The 13,319-nt window shown below is 38.8% G+C and overlaps 1 protein-coding gene across 1 annotated transcript in view; it reads right to left on the bottom strand.

Annotated features, from left to right (window-relative positions):
* The window catches only part of DHX15 (DEAH-box helicase 15), a 58,578-nt gene extending 45,708 nt beyond the window's left edge, over window positions 1-12,870 (bottom strand). The window contains exons 1-3 of the mRNA XM_045771480.2: window positions 12,637-12,870; window positions 5,898-6,333; window positions 1,323-1,516 (exon numbers count right to left, since the gene is read on the bottom strand). Coding sequence (XP_045627436.1) covers window positions 1,323-1,516; window positions 5,898-6,333; window positions 12,637-12,707 — 701 coding nt within the window. The 5' untranslated portion in view covers window positions 12,708-12,870. The remainder of the gene's footprint in view (window positions 1-1,322; window positions 1,517-5,897; window positions 6,334-12,636) is intronic.
* Window positions 12,871-13,319: the final 449 nt, after the last annotated feature.

Genomic DNA, 13,319 nt, shown 5'->3' with positions numbered 1-13,319 from the left:
CTTTATTGTCCTCAAGTCCTTGACATCATCTGCATTTTAAATTAATACGAAATCTTAAGTTATGATTTTATGTAATTCTTTCATCATGATTATCACTAAACTAAAAAGACGTACTCAATGAAACTTAAGATATAAGCCAAAAACATGCCTTAAAGTCAAAGACAAGCTGACTTAAATAATTGTCCAGCTGCTATTAAAGATACTGAATTCTTTAACCTGAAGTTCTAATACTTATCAAAGAAACTAGAAAAAATTGACATGAAACTTGAAGAATGATTGGATGTTTTATTGAGGTTTTTAAACTTATGAACATCACAGCTATATAAAAAACTGTATCTTTTACCTATGTACACTGAAATATTTAAAGATCAAAGTATATAATGTCTAACATTTGTTTCAAATTATATGGGACAGGGAAAGGTTTGGATATGGATGAAACAAGATGGGCCATGGTTGAAGATGCATGATAAACACATGGGAGTTCATTATACTACTGTACTTCTGCATACGTTTGAAAATTCCTATATTATTTTTCCCATAAGACTGTATATATATTTCTGCCATTAATGACTCATTTCATTGCCCATGTAACATTTTGTTCCAAAATTGTCTTTTAAAAATCTCAGGGAGATTACATCATGACAAAGAAATCATTTTTTAAAAATGATTTAAATGTCACATATATACAGAATAAACAGAAGCAACAAAAGGGGAAGATCTTCAAAAGAATTACCATCAGGCAATATGTCTCACAACTTACGCAGAATATAAGTGTAAGATGAAAAACAATTAGGACAGATAAAATATTAGGAAGAAGCTCAACACGGTAGTCAATTGTGCACCACAGTTATAAATGAAACAGTAAAGGACTTTGAGGAGACTCCAAGAGTGTACTACACAACAGAAGAGTCCTCCTTTTAGCTCCTAACATATGTACAATAATAACTATAATTAACATTAAAAGCCCTATCTCCCAAATAATTCCTATCCCATCCCACACATCATTCTTTCTAAAAATAACTATCTTTTACTAAGATGTATCACTTTTCTATCACATTTAAATGATATAACATTTCACCTACGATACAGCACCAAATAACTAAAACCTGACCTTTGAAGCTCATTGTTTACTGAAACAGCTATATATATTACTACCAAGAAAGAGAATCCATCTTAAAAAGTCAGTGAATAAGTCTAAGAAGGTCTTCTCTGGACTACTCTAAATTTGGATGATTTGCGACTCCCCTAGCAAAGCCCTCTATCTAGTGGCAGAAAACTAAAAATAGAGAAACAAAGTATGCATTTTTAAAGATAGTACTTACTTAAGAATGGTTTTTGCACTACTGCAGTCTTCAAATCGAATGGAGTAACCAACTTCCTGGCCCAACATTACATCCATTTCATCAGCAACCCTCTGAGCCACACTCATTGCAGCCACTCTCCTGGGCTGGGTACAGGCAACTCCTCTCTTGGGTCCTGGTAATGATCGCATGTACTCCACACACCACTGTGGAATCTATCAAATAATTTCACATTTAAATTAATTCTACTCTGCCTGCATATCAGGTATATTTAACATGTAGTATTTTATTGCATTCCAATAATTTAAAACAAAAATCAATTAGGCACACCAAAGTATTAAGACTAAACACTCACAGCCTGAGCTCTCCAACCCAAGGAGGGGTCACACACTCACATGACGTACTGTGTACTCCTCAGCAATCTAGGGCCACTGAGCTGTGCTGAACATTCTCTACAGTGTCAGCTGTTCATCATTAAACATTTCTCTATACACTGGAAAAAACCCAACTTACGAAAAATTCTACTTTATAACAAATGTGAGTTTCCACAAATTTTCTCAGAAATTATTAAATTCTTATACAATTTGAATTACAAAATGCAGGTGAAAATAGAAATCACAACCCCTTGTGGTTATAGAGCTATGCCTTTTAAGTCAATTCAAATTTGGTTGGTAAGCTAGCAGAATCTAACCCATATTCCTTGGCCTTCAGGAGAGGTATGCACAAAAGAACACCTTAGGTGCCATCTTAAAAGTCGATTTCAGTAATTGTCAATCTCAAATTCAATGGCACCTAGAGAAGCAAGAAAAAACACCAACAAGCACAAGTTGGTTGGCTGCCATGACGACAGCGCATTGCCTCCTTGTTCCATTACCAATAGAAGCTAACAGAACCTCTAATTTCATGACTCTTCACTCACTTACCTGGATAACAACCATGGGAAAAATCTAAGTAATCACTACATTAAATGGGAATCCACTCACTACATTAAAGTCATGATGGCTCTCCATCAAAGCATCCGAAAGCCTGTCAAACTCAAACGCTAGAGAAAATGCCGGGGCGGGGAGTTCCAGTACAGAATTTGTACAAAGGCACTTGAAGAATACTGGTCGCAGTATCATTACTACATTTTAGTTAGGTTACTTCTGCAATTTGGGGATAACTGTTTTCACGTACGAATATCTAAAAGGGGAGGGGGTGACTATGTCCCTTCTCTAAGAACGTAACAATGCTTATCTTTAAAGGATTTAAAAGGAACAGAAATAAATACCACCCTAAAAGAGAAGGGTCTCTCTAGGTCTGTAAACCCCCAAACCAAAGTTTAAGTGGTTTTCCAGCCAAGTTTTATATATTTATCTTCATTTCAGCAAGCCTCTTACAAAGGTAAAATGTACTTTATAAGACCAAACAAAATGAAATTCAAAGAAACATTTACCATTCAGTTAAAACTATTTAAAACTATTTTGGAATTCTCAAGGCAAGAATGTTCAAAGTTTTTAAACTCACTCCAGAGAAATGGATAACTTACTCCCACTTTAAAAGCAAGATATAAATATTTTTGGCTAATTCAGCAGTTTCTGAACTTTTGATCTCAGGACTTCTTTATGCTCTTAAAATAACCAAGGATGCCAAATAACTAATAGACTTACTATATGAAGAAATTAAAACTAAAAACCTTTTAGAATATTAGTTCCTAACAATAAAAACCCATTCTATGCTAACACAAATATTTTCTACGAAAAATAATTACATCTTCCAAACAAAAAGAAAAAAAGAAAAATTAGCAGGAAGAGTACACTGTTTTGCATTTCTGCGTATCTCTAATGTCTAATCTGTTGGATTCTCTTGTCGTCTTCAATTTTGAATGTGTTGCACTATTTTTGTCTTGTTGGACGTATACAAAGAAAATCCCAGGACCTCTGAAAAAGTTTCAGGAACGTTCAATGGTTTCCAGACAGTATCTGGAAAACGGCGCAGTCAATGCATCTATCCACATTTCTAAGAACAGCATTAAGAAGGGAAGCAGGAACTGAAATATGCAGTGTACTGGCCTGTTCAAGCCAAGGATCATTCCTTCCTTTCAGCTTCTTCTCTTCCTCCATTTGAGGCTACGTCCCAAAAAACTGATCCTCAGCCCTCTAATCTTATTTTACACATTATCCTGACTGGTCTCATTTATTCTCCTGACTTCTACTAATTTTACCTATGATACATTGACAATCCTAACTATGTTTCCCATTCTAACCTGGTGGTCATTTCCACTTGAGGTATGAATATTTTATTGATATTCCAAACTCAACAAGTTCAAAACCAAAACCACTTCACACCTTCCTCCAATACGTATTAATCCTCCCATGTCTCACCAGTAGTATTAACATCCTAACTCCAGTCTACTGTTTATTCTCCATTCTACTACTTTATATGGAGTCAAATTTTTGTTATAACTTCCTACATAGTCTGTCGTCAACGTTCTCATTAGACAGAGAACATTTCTGTAACAATCCCTATCAAAAAGCTCTGGTGGCTCCCCAATCTACAGCATAATACGAGGCTCAGCCTACTGTTCCAGTCTCACCTGCCCCATCTCCCTCTTCATACACACCCCATATGCTGCCCAGGGCATACAAAGCTTTCTCTTCTCTGAACTTGTGCCTCCGTTCACCCTGAACTGGATTTAGTTTCTTATATATGGATATAGTATGAACATACCAAGTTGCAATGTAAAATAATGACTTTTACTGTGAGTCTCAGTCAAAAGTTAGAGTCAATACTTTAGATTTTGTTTGGAGGGTCTCATTTTCTGACAGGCACAAAAAGATAACCAAAAATGGCTTACTCTTAATCGTTTTCAGTCAAAAATTTTAACAGGAGCATGCCAAAAAAACATTTGGGTGAAATTCACTACTTAAGCTGCTCCGTTTCCTTTTGAACTCCCCAAATGCCCTGCAATCCTAAGTACACAAAAACAAACAAAAAAACCACAATATTCATCCAAATAATCACAAACCTCTCGTTTTGAACTGACCTGACCTTCTACATTAACTGCTGCTAAAGAAACTCATCTCTGAAATAAGGTTAGCCATGTAAGACCACAGAAGAGCAGAATGAAATAAATATAACTTTGGCTATAAAACAAAGAGACAAAGCTTTAAATACTGAGCTCACCTAAATCTACTACCTAACCACAGACAACCCACTAAACCTTTAAGATTCTTAGGAATCTAAGGCTCATTTTGATCATCTGTAAAATGGTGATTAACAACTTCTTGTAGTGTTCTTGAAACAAATACATACAAAGGACATAGTGCTTAGCTTTATCCAACTGCTAATCAGATAGATAAATACTATGCAAAGCAGATAAGCCAGTTGAAACAATTCTTTAAAATACTAAATCTTTAAAATAAGTTTAAAGCTACATCTTTTCACACATTATTTAAATTTCCGTAAGGTGATAAAAATAAACCTATCAGTTTCAGTTCCTAACATCAACACTAAGTTTTCTTTCACTTATAAAGAAAAACCATATTCACTGAGTCTTTAAGTTTTCAAGTTTTCTATTCTGGTTGCCATTATAGCCTTCAAAATGTCTCCATGATATACCCAAATTGATAGGTTTGTGGCATATGTAACTTACAAAAAAAAAGTAACTTGCATATGCAGTATGCTCAATTATAAACATGTATCACAGGTACTAAACATGCAAAACAAGCCAGGAAGAAATACAATACAATAATAATGATTTCTACATGTAAGAGGAGTTATTAAATTCATTTAGACACTTCTTGGACTTTCCAGATTTTCTGGAAAATCTATGGCTAGGGACTACTACTTTTGTAATCTCTTAGAAATTCTGAACTGGTAGTCAGGCTCAAGGATACGAAAATATGGTAACACCTCACTCATAGCAGGAAATGCAAATTAAAAATTACACTGAAACACCATTTTTCACATATCAGATTTGTAAAAATTCAAATTCTGTAGTATACTCTATTGGATCTACTTGCTCATGAAAAACAACCATCAGAAGCAGCCTAGAGGTCTATAACATGGGCCCAGTAAACAATGCCTCATCCATTCTTGAAAAATATCCTAGATATATTACAAGACACTAGTACTTACTGCTATGTGTCTGGGGGGGGTGTGTAACTAAATGGATGTGGAGGTCATGGGTAAAGAGACTTTATTCAGCTCTTCCATTTAAAAAAAAAAAAAGGATAATATTCACATGGTTCAAAACAATTACAAAACAAACACACAAGAGTAACAAAAACAAAACTGCCCCAATGGTTCAAATCTCTACACTCAAGCAATGGAAAACAAAACTTGTACCTCCAAATTTATACCATCCCAGAGTCAAAGTGGTCAGAAAGCATCATTCTGCCATACTTAACGTTAACAAAACAGACTAGGAAAAGAGGCACTCCCTACAAGGTTCCCACTCTGTGTGTCACTAAAAAGTGCTAAACATCAAAGTAGCTATTCTTCAGGATGTTCTACCAGATAGAAAATGTGAAGGACTACCAGGATCAAATAAGCAACATTTAGTAAACATGAACATTAATACAGTATGTACCACGGTATACAATAATAACTCACCTGTGTTGTTTTACCAGACCCAGTCTCACCAACCAGTACAAAGGACTGATGTCTAACCAGAATATCTGTAAACCTATCCTTGTATTCCCAAACAGGGAGCTGAAGTCGTTTCTTTAGAATATCATAGTATCGAGGAGTATGGGGTAGGTTGGTAAATGGATTAATGCACTGTGGAAGTGATGTGTGTCCTGCATGTCCGGTGTGTGTTGAATGAGCAGAATGTGTCGAATGTGTTGAATGTGCAGAGTGGGTTGAGTGAGCTGAATGGGAAGCTTTTAAAGGTGGTAATCCAGCACTGATAAGCATAGCATTAGTCGAAGCTCGCAATTCCTTCTCCTTTTCTTTCTCCCTCTCCCGCTCTCTATCTCCTCTATCACGTTCTCGGTCTCGATCTTTAGACCGATCTTCACGATCCCGGTCACGATCTCGATCCTTCCTAAAAATAAAAATTTAGAATTCAGATTCTGAATTTTATGCAAAATGTTCTTGGCAGTGTTATAGTCACAAAGAACAGAAATGTCCAACAACCAAATGAATAAACCAATGTAAAACTCAACAACGAAAAAGACCTTATTATGAAGAATTCTCCATGCCTCACCCATAAACATCTTTCCCTCTTTGATGAGACCTCAAATTCTGTTAAGGGACAGTCTCTTTCCACACCTTTAATCACCAGCCGAGGTAACACAAGTCTGAGAACTCGGACTTGATTAAGTAAAATCCCTTCCTACTTATCAGAAGTTAAAGACTGAGGGCAAGGTGGGGAAAAGGTAGGAGTAAATAAAGCAAAAAAAGGATGGCATCACAATTTTCCCCAGATTCTCCTTCAAGTTACTGGAAGAGGTATGTTCAAAATTCAAAACTGCTTCTGGACACAAAGACAATTCTATTTCACTAACAGTAGTACAAATATGAGTTAAAAGACTGTAGGTGAGTTTGCTTTCAAATTACACTTTACAGCACTTCCCCAATTTTAACAAGCATATATTTGTCCTATAGAAAAACTAAATTAAAACACTTTCATTCTTCTGTTTTCATATGCATAATATCCTTAAGAGCAACTGCAAAACTTTGTAAACCTATATATACTTTGGACATCCATCAAGTGAAATGTAATCATTAAAAACAAGCTCCACTGAACAACCGTAAGTTGTTTTAAAATGTTAAAATCATGCAATGGCCACTATATTAAATCTAGGTCAACCTGAAGTATTCAATTCTAGTATCTACTTCCAGTTACCAGACATGATTTCTAATACATTAATAATTTTTAAATAATCTCTGCTTATTTATTCTACTAATCCAATTTACTTCAGGTCACATCCCACAGCAAACCTGCCACAAGGTATTTGGACCCAGACTTGAAATAGTAAGGCAACATACAGCTGTAAGACAAACCACTAAACACGTCATTATTCCTTATCCATAAGACACAAAAGACATACAAATTTCCCAGGCACCAATTATCAGTAGCTGAGTAGGAACGACCATTCATTCTCTATAATAGCACATCAGCAGGACAACACAAAACCCTTGACAGAATACAGCTACAACTCTAGAGCCAACAGGAGTTAGGATGGTTCCCCAATCACAGGAATGGTAAGCAGACCAACTGTATTTTATTCTGTCCTTCCTAAAATATAATTGTATTCCATAGGAATTTCAAGAAAAGCTTTATTATGTATATAAACACACACACACCTTTCATATACATCCTTTCTTATAGTCGTACCTACATACTTTTCATTTAAATATAAAATACATATATGAAAAGTGATCCTCCTTTCTCCCAGCCCATGGTTCACCTTCTACAGAATCACAGGACATACAAGCTAGGATTGAAGCCTTTCATCCCACGTGCACAAAGAGAAAGGAAGTCAAAGGGAAAAAAAACCCCAAAGGATAACCTAATAAACATACAAAATCAAGTCTGAGAACTCACAGCTTTCTGACTTATCTCTGAAATATGCCGTCAACCATCCTTTCTTTGCTTATCTCATTCTGTCTCTGGTCTAAGGTGCTCATTAATTATTTATATTGCCCAAACGTGAATGAAAAAGTTTCTAACAGGGTACACAGAAGTGTGCCCAGCAAAGTGAAAAGCACTGTAGCCATGAATGGTTCAAAGACCAGGTATCTTTAAAGGTCACCAGACATAAAAGAACGCTTAAAGAACACCTGGTCTAAATGCAAAGGATTCATGTTTCTAGTACTCTAGGAGTGAGGGGGGACAGACGACCATTACATGACCATCAAGAGACAATAGGACAAAAACAGAAGTTTAATGAACTTCTACACTCCTAGCACCAGGCACTTAACATATGAACCTAACCTTTCCAGAGTTATAAAATACGGAGGATGGAGAGTGATCATCAAAGTAAATCTAACACTTTGCTTTGTAGTATCTATACAAGGATGTTTTTCAAGGGCCTACTTCACCAGAAACTTCATTACCAAAAATAACTACAGCACAGGGAGCATAAAATACATTCTAGGGACAGAAAGATTTAACTGCTGACTGAGAAACGGGGATAAAGAGAGTAAAAAAGGAGCACCGAGATCATAGCTGTATAACCACTGGCAAGATGTAAGCCTCAATTTACTACCTGCAAGGACAAAGGTATTAATAAAATAGGCTGAGATTAAAATAAAGCAACAGGAAGGATGCAGAAAGCAAATCCCAACATCCTTAAATATTGCCTATGATTCAAACTATCTACTTTCAATGGCAGAGGGAGGATTAAAAAAAACAACTAAGGTGGGCACTCTCAAACCCATTACTTCATAAGTAACATGTATACTACTGTGTATATTTTTTTCTTTTTCTTTTTTAGGTTATTTATTTATTTAAGAGAAACAGACAGACAGACAGACAGGGACAAGCAGACTCTGGCTGTGCACAGAGCCCAACTCGTGACTGGATCCCACAACCCCAATGTCATCACCTGAGCCAAAATCAAGAGTTGGGGGCTTAACCCACTGAACCACCCGGGCACCCCGCCTGTTTTCTTTTTTTAAACAGGTACTTTCATTATACAGGAGTTTTATTATTAAAAAGATTTACTCATTGAGATATGATGCTTAAAAACTGAGTAAAAAGCAGTGCTTTATTGATCACACAGCCACAATTCTGTCAGGTAGACACAATTATGACACAGTTGTTAAGCACGTTTCTTAACTGTCTCAGCTCAATCCTGGCTCAGCACTTAAGCTAACTCTATGACCACAGTTACTTCTTTCCTCGTCTATAAAATGTGGCTATTCATAGGTCTTGTGCAGTATTTCAAGAATTAAATGAGTTAATATATATAATGTGCTTAAAGTTGTGCCTGGAACAGTGTAAATGCCTGATAAATACTGCTTATCACTGAAGATTTTTTTTTCTTTAATTTACAATACCATGATAAAATTCTACATGGAATAACAGGCACTACAGTACTGCTAATGAAGATGTAAAAACTGGTTATCAGAATCAGAATATTTTAAATATGCATTGCCTTTTATCTAGCAATATCACTTCAGGAACTTCTCCTAACAATATAAGTGTGCAAATATGTACACATAAGGATGTTCTCCATCCCTTTCACTTGTAAAACAATAAAGATTGGGAAACTACCTAAACACCAAAGAACAGAAAACTGGGTAGGTTAAGTTATGATACCTGTTAATGAGTGGAATATTATACAGCCAATGAAAAGGATAATGCATATCTATTCTAGCTTATGACACATTTCTTAGTAAATAAAAATCAAAGCACAAAACAACCCATACTGAAACGTCTCATTGATATTAAATATTATAGTTTGTATTTGTGAATAAACATGCAAAGACTTTTCAAAAACAATGTTCATCAAATGCTTAAAGATGAGGATGAAGATTTCAGGGAAATTTTTGCTTTTATTTCTTTATGTATGGATATTTCTTGTATTTCCTGGGGCAAGTGACTTATCTCACCTGTATCACAGGACTGTAGTGAAAATGTGGTTATACACACATAACACCCAGAATAGTTTTGGGAGCACAGTATGTACTCTACATATGCTGTATTTGTTTCACTTTTCCACAATTAAGGAGAAAAGCTCTTACTCGGAAGTACTCTCCAAAACAAACATCAAAAATGGAAAGTGTCCCTATGTTCGCAGTTTTTTCCATACTTCAGTTGTCCTTTTGTTAAAATAATTTTATAAAGCAAATTTTGTGGGATGATGAAAAAATAAGGTCAGTATGTGACAGAAACCTTTTAACTGCTCTACCTGACCTCCAAATAAAAATACAGCAAGAATAAGTAACGCCATACACAGTTTGGGAACCTGAATCTCAATGAAATCTCCCACCAAATTACCTTCTTTCTCAGTACTGGGGAATGGGCCAGCCATACTCAGCAATGGAGTTCACAGGACTGACAAGCTTCTCTCCCTTAGATAAAACCACTTGTTAATAACTATCAGGGTTTTAAAAAACAAAACAAAACAAAAAACACACCAACTTCAAGATTGCATAGCAGTCAACAAAAGTGACTTTCAAAATTATCAAATGGGGGGGGGTGGACCCCAAGCACTATTAACAATTGTAACCCACTGCTAAAGAATTAGTTGTATGAGAAGTGATACAGGAATGTGTATACAAACTTCTCTCCAGAATTATCTCAGAATTTGGGCTTTATTCCAAACATGAACTTTCCTTTACCAACAGGTAGATATCATATAATATCCAGGAGACTCATAATGTCACCATCATAGACCTAAAAAAAAATCCACATTTTTACTAGGGCTATCTGTTTTGCAAGAGAAAGGGAGCAACCCCATACATATACCATGGGGCCACTAACCCCGAAGCATTTAATGGTGCACATACATACAAACATGAATAAATGAATTCTTTGCATCCTAGTGTCATTTGTTCAATTTGAACTCTTGTGAGAGACCTCAGTTTTATCTTAGCCAGATGACACGCCAATTTATTTTCACCTCACAGGAACCAAGAACCAAATGCTCCCTACTTCACCAACCCATTACAAACGTCACTAAAATAGGCTGCACTGACTTAACTACAGCCATATTCTGTGCTGTAATAGAAAAAAGCAAGAGGCTAAGAGTGAGAATGAAAAGATCGAGGTTCTAGATCCAGCCGTAAACTGTGTAAGGTTGCACAAGCCACCTTAACAACTCTGCATCTCCATTTGTCATGCCTTGAGTGGAGCTGATTATACTCTTCAAAGTAACTTCCAGCTCTAAGGAGTCTTTAACCAAAAGTGCTAAAGTTTTGCTGGGGGGAGGGGAGTAAGGAAGATCCTAAAGAGAGAAAACTAATATCCTAAAAAGATAGAAAACTAATGCCTAACATTGTAAACTAAAAATTTTACAAGATTTAAATTTTACATATTCTGCTTTCCACATTCAATATATGGGAAGGTATCAAAAAGTACACCCTACCCGGGCTTATACTCCACAGACACAGACACTTAACAGATACCTGGAAACCAACAGAAATGAACTTTGGGCCAACAAAAATTCACAGAACTTATATAGATAACTTGACACAGCGATTCCATACATTCTTTATACACACACACAATAATAAAATTATGAATAGTATTTGGATATGCATACTTCTGCTTTCTAGCCTGAATTACCCAAATCAATCTCTGAGCTTCAGGAATGAAAACACACAGTGGACAAGAAATTATTTTGATGAAATTGCTAAAGCCAACTGTTAAATTCCTCTCTGTAGCTTTCAGGAAATGCTTAGAGAAAGCAATCTGAAACACCACGAGTCAACTCCCAAACAACCTCCCCACCGGCTACATTTTGCCATAAATATTAAAAATATTTTTGAAAAGTGTCTGCGTGTTTCCAAAGCTACTAATGAAGGAGGGGGGATATAAAACAAGAACTTCTGGGGGATGGGGGGATGCCTTCTGATTCCTATTCCAGGACTGCCCAATAACCACTGTTTTAGCCAAAGCAGGAAATAAAGGAGATGGCGGGAGCGTAGGCAGAGAGCGGAAGTTTGCTTAGTATCTACTTTGAAGTGTTTGAATGGACTGAGGCACAAGCTCTCCCGCCAAACTACAAATGCAGCGGCTCCAAACTACCAGCCCTCCAACCCATCAGGTATACTCCACGTTTTCTTTTCTCCCGGCAGGCCCTCTACTCTCCCTTCCCCCGAGAACTCGTCTGCACGCCTCACTCAACTCCCGCCACCCCCATTCCAACCTACACAAGAATCCACGCGCTTTCCTCACTTTCTGCCCTCCGCCTTTCTCCTTGCGGGGCACCCAGGCGACCCCCAAGGCCCTCTCCGCGGTCGCTCTGCCTAAGAAGTACCTGGTGCCCTTGGAAGCGGATACTCCCGCCGCGCCCTCCCCCACTTTCTCCCCCGGCTCCAGACCTCACCCGGGAACCCAGGCCACGAGGTCCGCAGCTCCCTCCCGCCTGCTCCCCTCGAAGTGACTCCGGCTTGGCTCGGCTCGGGGAGGAGGCGCCCTCGTGGCCACGCAGGCCTCTCCACCCTCCCGACTGGGCCGGGCGGCGGCCGCGCCACACATCTCCCCGCGCCCTTGCCCAGCCGAACGCCGGGAGTGGCGCCGCTTTCCCCGACCCACCGCTAGTGAGCAAAGCCCAGAGGAAAACAAAGGGTCGGGCTCCAGGGCCGATGTGGCTAGGCCGATCCTGGCCCACTCTCCTCCGGGACCCCAACAAAGCCCGAGCCGCTGCCTCGCGCCCCCGGCCTGGCTTACCCATCGGTCCCCGCACGCTTCTTGCCGGAGGGGTAATCCTCCCCCAAGTCCAACCGGTGCCGCTTGGACATCTTCGGACACTGCGAGCGGGCGGTTATGAAAGAAGAAGAAAAAAAGAAGCTGGCGGCTGTATCGGTACAGTCGAGGGCAGCTACTTAACTCTGGAGGACCCCCACCCCTCCCGCTACAACAGCCTACACCGTGCGGCCGGAACCAGGAGCTAAAATGGCGGCGGCGACGAGGGCTGGGCCTGCGCGCGCGCTTCCGCAACGTGCTGTGCGTGCCGTGCGGGCATGCGTGCGTCGTGCGCGCGCACGCATCGGAGGCGGGAACTCCAGCCCCGCCTGCCCGCCACCTCGTTGGCCCGCCCCCCTTCCGCCTCGCGGCCCTCTTCCGTCTTCCGTGTTCTCTGTGCCTGCTGTGTGGCTGCCCAGAGGGGTAAACCCCCTTTGGCCTTCCTGCCCCTCTGATTTAGGAAATTGAGAGAGAAGAAAGTCTAGTCCCGGCTAAGAAAGTCTATCCGTCTCTATTATCCTGGCTTTAGGGGAATCTGACACCATGAGAGGTTGAGAAACTAAGATCATACAACTAGCTAATAAGGGGCGGAGTCAGAATTGGAACCCAATATTTTGTGACTCCAAATCTTGAACTTGCAGCCACGGACCAGACCCTTTCAATTATGT

The sequence above is a fragment of the Ursus americanus genome, chromosome 8 (assembly GCF_024610735.1).
Source record: "Ursus americanus isolate L20-20 chromosome 8, mUrsAme1.1.p, whole genome shotgun sequence".
Classification (NCBI taxonomy): Eukaryota; Metazoa; Chordata; class Mammalia; order Carnivora; family Ursidae; genus Ursus; species Ursus americanus.
The sequence above is the reverse complement of the archived record's forward strand: the minus strand, read 5'-3'. Positions and strand labels throughout refer to the sequence as shown.